At 37.3% G+C, this 15,873-nt stretch overlaps 1 protein-coding gene across 18 annotated transcripts in view; it reads right to left on the bottom strand.

Annotated features, from left to right (window-relative positions):
* Positions 1 to 15,873, bottom strand: part of LOC132796862 (potassium voltage-gated channel protein Shaker) — a 202,983-nt gene that overhangs the window by 29,297 nt on the left and 157,813 nt on the right. For all 18 annotated transcript variants that reach the window (XM_060808198.1, XM_060808204.1, XM_060808193.1 and 15 more), the window contains 3 exons: positions 1,144 to 1,267; positions 906 to 1,074; positions 445 to 541 (listed from right to left, as the gene is read on the bottom strand). In XM_060808198.1, coding sequence (XP_060664181.1) covers positions 445 to 541; positions 906 to 1,074; positions 1,144 to 1,267 — 390 coding nt within the window. The remainder of the gene's footprint in view (positions 1 to 444; positions 542 to 905; positions 1,075 to 1,143; positions 1,268 to 15,873) is intronic.

Below are 15,873 nucleotides of genomic sequence, written 5' to 3' on the forward strand. Positions count from 1 at the left end.
GCCAATAAGCAAAACCAATTTGCCTCTTGCTGCACTTTTTATACCCGCTACCTGAACGTTCGTATTCTATGGTATAATTTGAATAAGCTAGTATGTTAATATACCAAATATAGCATTTGGTATATTTATTAAACATATCATTTGGTATATTTATGTATATTAAACTAAGTATGTAAATATACCATATACATATTTGGTATATTTACGCATATTTTTGGTATATTAATTTGGTATATTTGAAGAATGGGTAGCGGGTATGCCACAGTCGAGCACACTCGATTGTAGCTTTCTCACTTGTTTTCATTTGTTAGTATTTAGTTTTCGGTATTTTGGTTTTGTAGTATTTTCTTGTTTATTTTTGTTATTATTTTTGTGAGTTGTTATTTCTTTTCGTTTTTAATTTGTTTTGTTTTTGGGAGGTTTTATTGTGGGCAACAGGCTTACCTGAATTTATTAATTGCTTGATCACCTAATTCATAAAATTTTATTTCTTCACTAAATACGTCTAAAGGGACATTGACCGGTCTCCGTAGTCGGCCACCTGTGAATTAGAGGTGTCAAAATTGTTGTTGTTGTTGTTGTTGTTGTGGTGCCAGTTTAGCAGGTGAGTGAGTGTGTGAGAGAGAGAGAGAGAGAAAGTGTGTGTGTGTGTGTGTGTGTGTGTGTGTGTGTGTGTGTGATAGTATGTAAATTGAATATACAATAAGCGGTTCAAGAGTTATAGTTGTTCGTTTTCGTTTTCGGTTTTTTTGATGTGGTTGAGGAGGACATTGACGGGAATGTTTTGTTCGGGGGATATTTGGGGGGGGATAGAAAAATAGAAGAGAAACATTATAGAGATTAGCAAGTTATTCATTTTCATATAGTATATATTTTATCGAATGAGCGGAGTCTGCGACACTTACCACTCTGATAATAGTATAAAATCGCATCGAAGCTCGGACGACTACGGTCAAAAAAATATTCATTTCTAAGCGGGTCAAAGTACCGTAATCTCCGAGCTGGATCCCCAAGCAGTGTGTCCGGGAATTGATTTAGCGTACGTAGTTGTGTCTCAAACCTTAACCCGCTTACCTACAAATTGAAATTCATTCCAAAGTAGATCCCAAATCGTGTGTGTGAGTGTGCATTTTGTAAACTTACATTTATAACGACTCTCTCGCAGAAATCATGATCGTGAGGAATGGGTTCAAAGTGTTGTGGTCCGCCACCAAAGCCATGACCAGCCCCCCCTTCTTCGTCTTGACTGCTCAATTTGGGCAAAGACCTGCAAATAAAAATTATGTTCATTCGTTAATACGTTGATGCTTCAAATGAACATAAAATATAACGTTGAAGTTTAAAACGATTATAAAATAGTTGGTTGGGAAATTCGTATTTATTGAAAAGGGAGCTGTATAAATGCTAAAGAAGAAGTTGAAGGACATACATATACGAACAATCAACTATAGTAGAATAGTTTCTAAAAAAAACATTAAAGACAGAACGTTAAGACAAGACAATCATTGTCTGGACAATGAATGTTGTGTATAGATTTATAAATAATATGAAAATTAGCTGCCACTCTTCAGTTCATTTATTGTATTCTAACAACTTCCATAGAGTACGTAGAACGGTATTATGAGCACTTAGATTTCAAATGCTGCAAGATGATGTCACAAATTAAGTTGTTCAAGAAATATATTTATATGATAAAAAAGGTTATTTGCTTAGGTTCGCAATCTGGTATATTTTTTCTCTAATGTATTGTATATTACGAAAGTAATAGTATATAGATATATCAGTATATTTTTGTAATTTGGGTATATTTATTTGGTATTATGAACACTTAAATCTCAGGAATTAAAAGAGATAGAGCTAAACAATTTTTTTGTCAGCACTTCTTTTTGTTGTTCGCAGATTAAGTTTTTCAAGAAATAAACTTATAGACTATTTTCCTCTATGGCATATTTTGAATGTAATAGTATATTGATATACCAAGTATAGCCCTTGATAAATTTTAGTATTGTTCGGTATGATAACGTGGTATATTTTTTCTCTGTGGTATATCGAAATACCAAATACAGCATTGGGTATATTTGTGTTTTCATTTTAAGCATATTTATTTGGTATATTTTAAGAATAATACCGCTCTGTTTTGGTTTTAATGCAACTGGACTGCGAGTACTTCGTAGTCGAGCACACTCGTATGTACTTTTCTACTATTGCAGCCCGTTTAAATTATTACGATAGTCCCATCAATATGTTCATTTATCGCAATTTAACATTCATTTATTGCAATTGTTTATACTCAATGCTATATTTGCAATTCTAATTGTATAATATTTCTAATGCTTTCATGATTTTTAAATGCAAGTTCTTCAAGTGTTTTTAGCGTAGAACACTGCCAAATTAATCACAATAACGTAATCGAAGCAATCGCAATTGGACTGACATACAAAGCAACTGCAGCATCAGCTTTAAGAACTCATGAAGACAGCGAGATGAGGTAAGCCAAAAGAGGTGAGGGGGAAGTGCACAGCATTACACAGCAGCGAGCGAACGTGTGCTGCATTAAATTGGATTGGTATAAATTTGATTTTATTCAAATCAATTTGATATGCAATACAAAATGCATGCGATGCATAATGCAACAATCAAATCAAATGCTCAGCTGAGCTGTAATTGATATTTGATATTTTCCATTTAGTGTATATGTATGTGTATATATAGAATATGCTGTGGTATTTAGTATTTCAATAGTGTGTGGTATTTTTATATTTCTTGGCAAACCAACCAAACCAATGAGAGCCCCTTTCTCTTGCTCAGCCATTAAATGCGCATTGAAAGTTGAAATGGTTTTTGGCCTCAGCCACACACACACACACACACATACAATGAGGAGGTCGGCCACCCACAGGAAGGCAATATATGTTTACACATGTAATTGAAATTGTATTACAATCACATAGACATATATTAAAAGGCGGCATTCCATAGAGCAAGGCGTCGCTCGCTTGCTCGCTCGCTGCCTGGCAATGTGCCCAAAAACCATTTTCTCTGTGTGTCTGTGTGTCTGTGTGTGTGTGAGTGTGTGTGTTGCCCTTATCGCTGATGTTGCCAACAATGTGCAGCTGTTATTCTCGATGCATCGCCGCCCCCGCTAGATGTTTTTTTATTGCTGTTGTCGTCCATATTTTGTGGCATGGCATGTTGCCTAGTTTTTGGCGCCATGGCATTTAATTAAGCGTGTAAGTGGACGACAGGCAAGCCAGGGCAGGCCAGGCCAATTCAGGCAATCTACTACCAATCGCTCTCTCTCTCTTTCGCTCGCTCGTGGCTGGCTTAATATTTGGCCACATAATTGCATATTTGATGACTCGCACAGATACACGGTGAGCTATCGTATCTGCTCTGCTCTGTTCAGGTTTGGTGTGGTCTGGACAAGTGAGCCTGGCCCTAGCAGACACTGCCAAATAATTGAAGGCCCGGCTCGGGGCAACGAAATGCATTTGTGCATAATTGAAATGCCAAGCGAGACAAATTGTTTGTCAAAAGCGAAACTTAGTTAGTTTGCAGATTACTATATGTTGCATTCCTTTCACACACACACATATGCGAATGGAGATACAGGTATGTAATCTCCATTCGCGTTTTCATGCTCTCGTTTCCCTTCATTTTTATTATCGCATGACGTCAGCATCGAAAACTGGCATAGAAATGCGCTTTTATGTGCAGCATCTGGGCATATGGATAATTATCCATATCCGGCAAATGGTCAGGCATATGTATGTACATATGGTATATTTATATACTATACTATGTGTATGTATGTGTGCCTACACTTGCACCGCATTTGCATCGAAATGTCAACAAACAATTGAAGTTTTATGCAAAACGCCAACACAACAAGCACTTGACTGTGCCTTTCTCTCTATCTCTATCTCTCTCTCGCTTTCTCTTTCTCTCTGTACATAACTGAGCGTATGTGAGTGTGTGTGTGTCAATGAAAAACACACATTCACGGAGACAGAGACAAGGCGGCCTGCTTTTCGGATGTATGTGTGTGCGCTGTTTATCTATGTAAATGTCACACACTCAACCAACCGCTGACTCAATGCAGCTGTTGCGCTCTCGCTCTGTCTCGCACTCGCTGCACCTACTTTTATGTGTGTGTGTGTGTGTGTGTGTGTATATAGGTCAGCGGCACCACACAAACTGAAACTGAGTGCGCGTGACGTCATTGTGTGCCAGATCCAGCGCCATTTGCCAGTTGCAGGCAACTTTTGCAGTGCAGCCAGCAAACGCGACCTATTTACAAGCCCGGCTTCCATTCACTCACACAGACATACACACACACACACACACACACACACACACACACACACACACTCATTCATTCTAGTCGTATTTGTATTTGTTGTTGGACTTCCGGTAGTTGCTGCTGCGTTGCTGCTGGCGTTTGTTGCATAAGACTCTTCGGGCCTGAAGTTCAATGCAATGCCAAAGCCACAATTCAAATTCAAATTCAGATTCAAACTCAAATTCAAATCCAAATCCAAATTCAAATTGAAATCCAAATCAAAGCAGGTCGCCGCTTCTACTGCAAATCAGCTCATAAATCTTATGGGGCCACATCTTGGCCTCTCTTTCCATCTCTTACTCATCGTTTTTTCATGCCATGTGCGTCTCTCTCTCTCTCTCTCTCTCTTTCTCTTTCTCTGGCTCTCGCTCGTTCTTTCCTTCTTTCGTTCTGTACACATCTTGTTCGCTGCTCTTGTCTGTATACATGCCGGTCAAGGCAACGCAACGAGGCAGTTTGCCTCTCGCATTCGTATTCTCGCATTCGCACTCGCACTCGGCAAAATCAAAGCAACGACCCAGTCCTCTACCCCCCCTCAGCCCCGCCCAGCCCAGCCTAGCCCCCGCCGCCGGCATCAACTGCCTCGTGCCACGTTCGACGCTTCGACTATTTTTAGGCTAGCGTCAAAGCATCCTTTCGCAAGCAATGTTGCTGCTGCGACACTTTTTCAGCTCTGGGGCCAATTAATGGCTTAAAATTAAATGCAAATGCAGCAGCAACAGCAGAAGCAGCAGCAACGCCAAACAACGTGACATCAATTGACCAACTTGCCTCAAGAGCCTTGAACTGCTTGCCAGCTGTCTCAATGAGTTTGTCCATCTCCATCTCCATCTCCCTCTCGCTCCACTCTTCATCTCTCTCTCTAGTTCTTAATCAACATTTAAATTGACACAAAATGGTAACAAATACGATTTCATTGCTTATCCCAAGGCGTTTAGTTCACAGTTCAGCTGTCTACTAATTTTAATAGCATACTTATGGGGGCCAACTCAGCTGAGCTGTCTACTAATTTTTATAGCACACTTTTGGGGGCCAACCACAAGATTTCTCTACTTCATTGCTGACTTTAAATCAAACTAGCATAGATTTGCACTTGCAATACTCAGTATTAATTTCATTTATTTTTACTTTTATTTCAAGTGTTATCAAGTAAACTTTTGCATAGTCAACGAGAAAGTTGGGGCAAGTTGCAAATTTAAGTTTTGACTTTCAGCTTTCAGCTTAAATGGAAAGTGCATGAAATGTTGAGCAGACAGTTGAGACCAAGTCGAGTCGAGTCCATTAAATGTTAAAGCTATTGTCGTTTTGTGGCGAAGCCGCATCGTAACGTGAGCTGACGTCACGTGTGGCATTCAACCAGCTGCAGCAAATCGCTTTCGTGCTACGCTGAGAGCACACAACAGGCAAAAAACAAAAGCAGAAAACAATGAGCTTAAGAAAATATTTAAGAATGAGTTAAAAGACGGCATTGCTGGCTGTTTATTTATTAAAGCCACCAAATTATTTATATGTGGGATATTCTTAAGCAAAAGTTTGTAATCTAATCGCAATTTACTATTAAAACTAAAGCTAGGCATAGAAGAATATATAAAACGTAGCTTTAGAAAAACAGTTTAAAATCAAAGTTGGGCGAATGTTTAATAATTTTATGTAGAATATAATATTTTATATTAATTTTTGTTAAGATTTATTATTATGTTAATTTAAATAAAAGATGAAAATAATTTTGTTTCAATATCATAGACAAATAGAATATGAACTTTATTTCGAATTAATTTCAAAGAGATTCTTTTTGAATAAAGTTAAAAGAAATGGATGGAAATTGGTTTAGCTGTAAATGACAATTTTCCATATTACTTTTGCGAATAGTTGGCAAGTTAATTTGGTATTTCGTTTTGCCACAAAGAGTTTTCTTGCAGTGTAATGCTCGTGTTGAGTTCCCAAATTCATTCGGCAAACTCGTACGTGCGGCATGCAATTGGATTCACAAGAAAAGGAAAATACAAACTTGGCGAGGCAACGAGAAATGCAAGGCAGAAAGACAGGAAAGGGAATTGGGGAGATGGAAGAAAGTAGATAGTAGATAGTAGATAGAAGCAGGTGGAAGTCACATGGGAGGTGCTGAAGATAGCGTTGCAATCAATCTGTGAGTCAGCTGGAATCACGGCCAAAAAATAAAATAGACGAAGGCGAACGAATTATGCAAATGTGGTTTAAAGCCAACTGCCAACTGCTGGAAATATTTTGAACGTCGCTCTCTCTCTCTCTTTCTCTCTTCCTTGAGTCCTTCAGTTTGAAGCTGACCTTGGCCAGCGCAAGTTTGCGTGCACAATTTGTGTTGGCCTGTTATTTTTGGCAGCCATTTTCAAATTGTGTGCGGTGGCAACATGCAAGCGTCGCTCGCTTGTTGCTGTTGCAACTCTTGTGCGGCACACGTACCGAGAGACAGCGACAGAGAGTGAGAGAGAGAGAGAGAGAGAGAGAGAGAAAGAGAGGGGGCAGAGTTAGAGCCAGAGCACGCCAGGCATTTTAAATGTGTTCCGCTATGCCGCCTTGTTGAAACTTTAGCACAGCTCGTTTATTATCCAAACAGTAAATTGAAGTTTCAACTCAGCTGAAGGCAAGTTCACACATACACACACACACACACACACACACACACACACACACACACAGCGGAGGAGGAGTTCAAATAATGACAACAACAACGAGCATGACTGACCAAAATAAAAAAAAAAGAGGAAAGGAAAATACTATCTGAACAGTCTGAAGCGTGTCCAAGTGTCGGCTTTTGCCTTCGCCCTCTTCTCTCCTTTGCAATCATCTTATACTACAGTTCTTTTAGTTATTTTATCATTTTGGCAACTTCAGCGATTCACTCAAGTGATGTAACAGCTGCTCGCTCGTCTTTTGCCTGCACTTAAGGGCAGCGCGTGATTGCAGTGCGCTGGCATAAATATGCCAAGCTAATTGGATACCTAGTTCAATATTCTCTCTTTATCTCTATATCTGTCTGTGTATGTGTCTGCGAAATTACTTCGGCTTACAACTGCCAACAACTTGATAAATGCATTAATGAACCTATCCATAATTTAGCGATTCGTGATGAATCTCAAGGCAACAGTTGCAAAAACGTTTGAACAACCACCAAAAAGTTAACGAAACTATGAACAGCAAAATGTGATTAACATATTTATGTAAGTCTCTTTAAGTCTTTAAGAATCACAATTTTAATTTAGATTAATGAATAATAAGATATGTTATTAAGTTTTTAATAAAACGGCTCAACAACCTCAAGTCTACTCTTCTCTTCACTCTATTATCGATCAATGTTTCATTTTATGATTTATCGTTTAAGCATAAGTTGATATTGGTGATAGTTTCCATTTCCAGTTTATATCGATTCGTATTTTACGTATTCCCACATTTATACTAAAGTTTTTAAAAGTAAATGAATATATTTTTATAAAAACAAGTTTGAAATAATTGATTTAAAGGCTATCGATGGTTATCGAGGCTTTAAATTTGTAATATATTAACAAAGTTGACTTCATTTGCTGAAATGCAACTTATAGAAACTGACTAATTCGCCTAATATTTAAATATTATATAATATGTAGCTACTCATTTTTTTTTAACTTATTAATCTTTAAACTTTTGAAATAAATGAATATATTTCGACATACTTCGGACTTTATAAATAATTAACTCATTTGAGATGGATATTTGGTTAGATTTCGAATAGCCATGTAATGCAGAAATGCAAGATATATAATATCACTTATTTCTTTTATTTACACATTATAGCTAAGTATTCAATTATTTAACTTATTTATGCTTAATTTTTTAAAATAATTAAAATGATGAATAAAACTTATTGACTGCTCTGGGAGTGAAAAATAATAATTGAAAAGTGATGTAAAATATCTGTTTTTTGCATAAATGTAATGAATAAAATTTAGAAATTTTTGCTATATAAAAGTAGAATATATTACTATAAAATTTAATTTCGCTTTGAATTTGACATTTGATTTTCGAAATTACAACATATAATAAATATAAAATCTTAATAATTTGCCTCAATATGTAAGTATCGTATTTATGTATGTATTTAGTTATTTAACCGTCAATGCGCATTGTTAGCAACAATACGAATTTGAATGATTGCATTCCAATTGCTCTATTGTGATCGATAAATGTCAAAGTATTCAGTCCAATAACCATTTCTGTACTCCTCAACAAAAGCTTGACCCTTTTTGTTTTTATTTTGTAGTTGTTTTTTTGTTACACTGAAGCAAGTCAATGTTCGTTTTATGCTTTTGTCTCGCTTCATAACCAATTATTGGCATCCTCTTCTACATATCGCATTCGCAAAGGTTTATGGTGTATTCGTGTGGAAGTTGAGCTGCATAAAGAGCTTATTGTCAATTGCATTCTTCCGTTTAATTTCACATTTATCTAAATGGCATTGAGAGAACTGAATTCTTTTATGGATTCCACTTTTTCTTTTTTCTACTCATAGTGTAGAGGGGGTATTATAACTTTGTGCCGCTAGGTAATATTCATGAAACAGGCAGAAGGAAGCATCTTCGACCCCATTAAGTTTATATATTCTTGATCTGCGTCAACAGACGAGACAATATGTTCGTCCATCTGTGGTTACGATCAGATAAAATTTGTATAAGTTATTTAAGAATATAGTATATTTGCTGTATATTTTGAGTGTAATACCATATCTAGATACCAAATATAAGCTTAGGTATATTTTCAGTATTTATTTAGTATATTAACTCAGTATAATTTTAGAATACTACCACAATGAGGTATATTTTGAATATAATTCTACATCGATATACCAAATATTATATATCTAGCATTAGGTATATTTTTCAGTATTGTAAATGAGTGTTTGTAGTACAATACTGTATTTCAAATGTAATATTGTATCGATATACCAAATATAGAAATAGTTTTATTTTTAGTATTTTTTCGGTGCTGCTTTGCTATTATAAAAAAAGGAATAATGCGAATTTCACAGTCGATCACACTAGACTATAGCTTTCGACCTTGTTTTTTTTTGTTATAGTAAGAGAATTGAAATAGTTTTTCATTGCTTAATTTGCAGTGTCAGCAATAATTGAATTAATAGAATTAGATATACATATATAATGGAGAAATTGCCCTGCTGATTTTCTAAGCATTGACAATTGGAATTCAGCAATTGTCATTTGACTACTTGGCCATCGGCCATTTTGGGCTATTGGCCTGAAATTAGCAGAGACAGAGATAGCCAGTGAACGAGAGAAGAGTGAGAGAGTGATAGAAGCAGACAAGTCTCATTATCGCCTGACATGCGGTGTTAATTTTGATGCTTGCACAACAACAGCATAAGCAACAGCAACAGCAACAGCCAAAGCAATAATAATAAAATGAACAAGACGGAAGGAGGGAGAGAATGATAGTAAATGCTTGTCTCTGTCTCTTGTTCTCTCTCGTTACCTCTCTGTCTCACATGTGAGCATAATAAAAGTAACAAGAATGTAAACAACAAAAGGCGACAGAGTTAAGCGAGTGAAAGCGAACACAAAGCGCAGCAGACAGTCAACGAGACACAACACAAAACATAAGCACATACATGAGTGTGCATGTGTGTGTGTGTGTGGGTGTGCGTATGTGTGTGTTTGTGTGTGTGTGTGTTACTGTTCGCCATTGTTTGGGGGCTTTTGTTGCTCATGTTGCTGACGTTGACGTCGCTTGTCGCTTGTCGCCTGTCGCTGCCAGCAAGGATCAAAAGTCAAGAACAATGACAGCAGCTGCGATACAAAGCAAAGCAAAGCAAAACAAAACAAAGCAAAGCACAACAAAACAGAAACATGTAAGAACACGTCAATTCGAGGCATATGATAAACTAGAAGATATCCTGTATAGGATTAAAAAATAAGCAAACGAATGCCTATTCGACTGCAAGTTGCAACTGCCTCGCTTGAGTCGCGTCGTCTGAGTCGAGGGTATGGCGAAAAAGGTTGAAAAGTCAAGTTGCAAGTTGAAATATGCGGCAATTGTTCGACTTGCCAGTCAGCCAGACAGCCAGACAGACAACCAGGCAAACAGACAGGCGGACGGACGGACGGACGGACGGACGGACAACGGGGCAACGAGAGGACAAAGTGAAAGTCGAAGCATTTTAGCGGGTGCTTCAATCAGAGCGTCGGGGCTTTTGGGTTCAATAGTTTATTTGCACTCGAGCTAAGTGCTCTTGCCACACACACACACACACACGGACACACACACACACACACACACATACTGTCGCAATTCACATGCCACACATCTCATTATCAATGTCAAACGGATGTCAATTTTCATTGAGATGATTATGGGGCATATTGTCAAAGGATATTGTTATGTCTCAATCCAGACCGAAAAATGTTTATGATGATGACGATGATGTTCTTGTTGTCTCTTGTGGCTGTTGTTGCTGTTGCTTTTGCTGGTGTTAACAGCTGCTGTTTCTTTGGCTGTTGCTCTGCTTGTGACTGCTGTCAATGTCATTGATGGCACATTACGCATACGCCACATTGTCAGCCATCAAATTGGCCATGTACAAGTCTCTCTCTCTCTCTCTGTCTCTCTCTCTTTTTCACTCTGTATAGTACATTATGTGCGTGTGTATCCTCAATGTTAATGCTGGCCAATTGAGCAACGGACTCTGCTCTGCATCTGCATATTCCATTGTCGTTGTTGCCTTCTAATTCTATCTCTCTAGTTCTAGCATGAAGTTGACATATCCCTATTTTATCCTCTATTTCCAACCATTTATTTCGCGCCCTGGCAACTGCAGGTCACACATTTATAAAGTAAATTGCAGAGGGCACGAAAAATGCCAGAGCCACAGTCACAGCTGCACAGTCACACAGCCACCGCTAAAGCCACAGTCATCATCACAGCCACAGCCACAGTCATAGAGAAAAGAGAATGACAGAGAGAATAAGAGAGAAAGAGAGAGAGAGAGAGAGAGAGAGGGAGGGAGAGGAGAGCGTCCAGAGCTATGCAATTTGCACACAGTCCAAGTAACCAAGCGACCTGCTAAAGGCCAACAAAAAGTACAAAAAAGAAAAACCCATTGCCAACCATACGAAAATACAGAAATTTTCCAGAAACCACTAACTCACTCATTCGCTCATCCATGCGATTACGAGAGCTCCAGTGTTTGCTTTAAATTTTCAAATGTTCTGGCTAAACTTATTTGCTTAATGTTGAAGTAATTCCAATTGAAGTTGTAATTAAATTCCCATCGCATTAAAGCGATCATTTGCTGTTCAGAATGTTCTCTCTAAACAAATATGTATAAGTTAAACATTAACTTCATATTTCCCGCCCGTTAAAATTCATTTATAAATAAATAAATAAATAAATTTGTAAATTCCGTTATTCCTTAAAGATAAAATAATAAAAAAGGATATTATAGAAGTGGGAAGAATATTCGCTGCTAAACAAATACGAATTAAATGCTAAACTTCTGAAAATAAACTATTTGAATGTTTCATGTTTCATACAGTTTTAAAATCATTCGTAAATGAAGTATACTAATAAAATAATAATATGTTAATTATATTTTGAATATATATATGTATATACACACATTTACAGTATATATAATATTTAAATACATATATAGATTTAATCCATTAGCTATGTTTTGTTTCTAAATGAATTCAGAATAAAATTCTGAATAATTACGGCTGCTATAGTTTATTCTCAGTTAGATTGCAGGACAATTTAGTATATTTTGTCCCATATGGTATATTTGGAATGTAATACTATATGGATATACCAAATATAGCCTTAGGAATTTTTTATAATTTTTTTTTTTTTATATATTTGTTGGGTATGTCATAAGATATATTTTGAATGTTATAGTATATCGACATACCAAATATATATATTTTATTTAGTATTTTATATATTAGTAATTTTTGTATATTTTTGGTATATATAATATTAAGATTTTCAATGTAATAGTATATTGATATACCAATTTTATCCTTATGTATCTTTTGGTATATTAGTTTAGTATATCTTAAGATATATTTTCATTGTAATAGTGTAATTCTTTGGTATAGTATAATCCAAAGTAGGTATATCTTAAGATACACTTTGAATGCAATAGTATATTGATATACCAAGCATATCCTTCGGTATATTTTAGTATCTTTTGTTATATTACTTTGGTAAATATTAAGATTTATTTTGAATCTAATAGTATATATATATACCAAATATATCCTTTTGATATATTTATTATATCTCTTATCTTTTATTATATCTTAAGAATAATACCGAACTCTTTCGCTTTTACTGCAAGTGGATATCTCATAGTCAAGCACACTCTGTTCCCTTCTTACTTTTTTCTATCTTTAAAGACTTTATAATTGCTTGGTCGTCTAAAAATTGCATTTAATGTTACTAGTAGAAAAGTTCAATACTCATGTTTTATACCCTGTTTTCTCTCGAGCAAACATGTTTCCACGTCTCTTCTGCTTGGGGTAAAAATATTGCTTATATTATGTTTGACCGCGTAATTAAGCTTTTTATTAGTTGACTCATTAAACTATTGATTGGGGATTGAAAAGTGAAGTGAAAATGAAGATAAAAACACGCCCTTGCATCTTAAATTCCATATCGCTGTGCAATAGATACTTAATTGTATAAAAGAGGCAAATTGATTGCTTGTAGATTGTTTCTTTTTTTTATTTAGGTTTTTCGGTAAATTATTGTTAATGGTGGTTTGTTTACCTATCACGCAGAAGAGGGGGCGAAGCGTTTGATAGATTTTCACCGCTCAAGGGTTGCTCCTGTCGCGGTCGCAGAACCGGCGTTAGGCCCCATCTCTCGATGAAATCGATGCGGGAAATGGTTGAGGACGAGCAAGTTGTTGGAATTTGTAAATGCGCCAACGTACGTAGCGGCGCTCCTTGTTACCTATATGCTACTATCACCTGGCCTGGCCACCAGCCACAACTGCCAGAAGCAGCTGGCAGCAGCAGCTTCTGCCACCAACGACACTCGCCACCACCACCACCAACACCAACAGCAACACCAACACTAGCCAGCACCGCGACAACTGCAACAGTGACTGTGACTTTGACTGCGACTTCGACTGCGACTTCGACGCACTGCCTTGCGGTGCACGTGTGGCACACGTTTTGTTGCCTCTTGCTGCTTCTGCCTTCTGGTTGTTGTTTTCGTTTTGCGTTCTGCTGCTGCCGCTTATTATGTTTGCTGCTGCTGCTATTTTCTGTACAATTTTGGCTGGCAAACAAAGCGTTGCATACTTTTGGGCGTTGCCATTAAAGCGCTCCTCTTCCTCGCGTTCGTTGTTGTCGTAGTTCTTTCACTAATTGCTTGCAATGCTATTGTTGTAGTTGATATTGTTGCTGTTGTTGTTGTTGTTGTTGATGTTGCTGGTACTGTTTGGTTGCCAATTGTTGCATTGTTGTCGTAAAGCTGACTGAAGTTTAAGTTGTGTGTGTGTGCAGACTTCAAGTTGAGTTTCAGTTTGACTTTGATTCTTAATTATGTTTGCTTTTCATTCCCTTTACTTTTCTTTTCGTTTCGTTTCGTTTCGTTTCGCTTTGTTATTTATTTATTTAAGCTTAAAGTTGCAGTAGACGTAGTAAAGTTGATTTGTTTTTGTTATTGCTGTTGTTGCATTTGTTGTTTGCGTTGTTGTTGCTGTTGTTACTGCTGCTTTTCTTGGCGCTGTTTCTGCTGACTTCTGCGACGCATTTTCTTGTTGTTGTTGTTGTTGTTGTTGTTGTTTGCGGTTTCTTTTATATGTTTGGTTGCACTTTTATCACATGTTGTTTGTTTTCTTTTTTGTTTTCGCTTTGCTGTCACTTGATTGCATTACTTATTTATTTGATGTTGTTGTTGTTGTTGTTGCTGCTGTTTTCATTGATTTTGTAATTAACAGATTTTCGATTATTGAGCGTGGAATTTTTGGTTATAATGAGCACAATACAATTCACACACACACACACACACACACACAAACGCAGACGCGCGCGCTTATATGTATAGAGGTCGCAATAAAAGGGCCAATTTGACGAGGTCGGCAATTCGATGCGATTCGTGTTCATTCGTGTCGTGTCGTGTCTTGTCTTGTCGCGTTTTATTCAGCTCTACTCTGCTGTTTTGTGTTGTGTTCTGGCAACCGGAAACAGCAAGTGAAAATGTTAATTTCCGCTTTTAGGCGCAGCTCACACACACACACACACACACACACACACACACACACACACACACACACACATATGCTCTTGCAATTGTTGTTGTTTTGAAGTTGTTGTTGTTAAAATAGGCGCAATGAATTCGCTGCTGCTGCTGCTGCTGTTGGCTGTTGTTGTGCAAGCGAGAAGACTTCTACACATGTTCTTTGCCTATTGATTTTCAGAGACTTCGTGCTGTGTCCTTTTTGCCCCACACATACACACGCACACACACACATACGCACTTGCGCTCTCTCTCTCTCTCTCTCTCTATGTCTCTCGCTCTCTCTTTCGGTGCGCCTGATTTGCCGTTTAATTATTGCAATTGATTTGAAGTTGCTTAACTGCTGCTACTTTCTATTTTTTTTCACTCTCTTTTTCTCTCTTCCAAGAGGCAAAGAAATGTTGTTGTTACTGTGTTGTTGTTGTTGTTGTTTTTGGCGCGCTTTCCATGTTCATCTTTGTCTTGTTGTTGTTGTTGTTGTTGGCGCTTTGCCGTTGCTCCATTTCATGCACTGAACTGAACAACCTTGAACCTTTTGCTGTTGCCACACACACATACACAGAGTTAGACAGAGATAGTGCAGGAAGTCCAAAAAAAAAAGAGAAAGCGAGACAGAGACAGAAAGCTAGCGCACAGGTAAGAACACACACACACACAGGCATACACACACACACAGAGAGTGAGACCGACAGCTTTGCCTTGTTATAAATATCCGCATAAAATGTTATTTTCATATATATTTATTTTATTTGCGTGAAATGAAAGGCAACCGAAGGGACAGACGGACGGACGGACGGACGGAGGAAGCGCTTGTTATTTACTTTTATGTGCAGATATTTAATTATAACATTTTATTTATATGTCTGCTGCCTGCTGCTTGCTGCTTGCGTTGTAATTGCTGAGCTTTAAAATGGGATTTCAGCTGGAAGCTGTTCACAATAAAAATAACACAATTACAATTGCAACAACAACAGCAAGAACAACAAAATAAAAGCAGGCGAAATGGAATGAAATGTAATGGAACACGCACGCACGCACGAAGAAGCAGAAAAAGAAGAAGAAGAAGAAGAAGCAGGGGCAAAAACAACAACAACAACAACGACAATGAAAAAAATGCCAAGTGCGCCACACAGTAAAGTAGAAAACTAGAAGCAGCAGAAGTAGAAAATTACGAAGCAGAAGAAGAAGCAGCAGCAGCAGCAGCAGCAGAAGAGGTGGTAGTAGAGGAAGAAGAAGAAGAAGAAGCAGAAGCAGCG

This window comes from Drosophila nasuta, chromosome X (assembly GCF_023558535.2).
Source record: "Drosophila nasuta strain 15112-1781.00 chromosome X, ASM2355853v1, whole genome shotgun sequence".
NCBI lineage: Eukaryota > Metazoa > Arthropoda > Insecta > Diptera > Drosophilidae > Drosophila > Drosophila nasuta.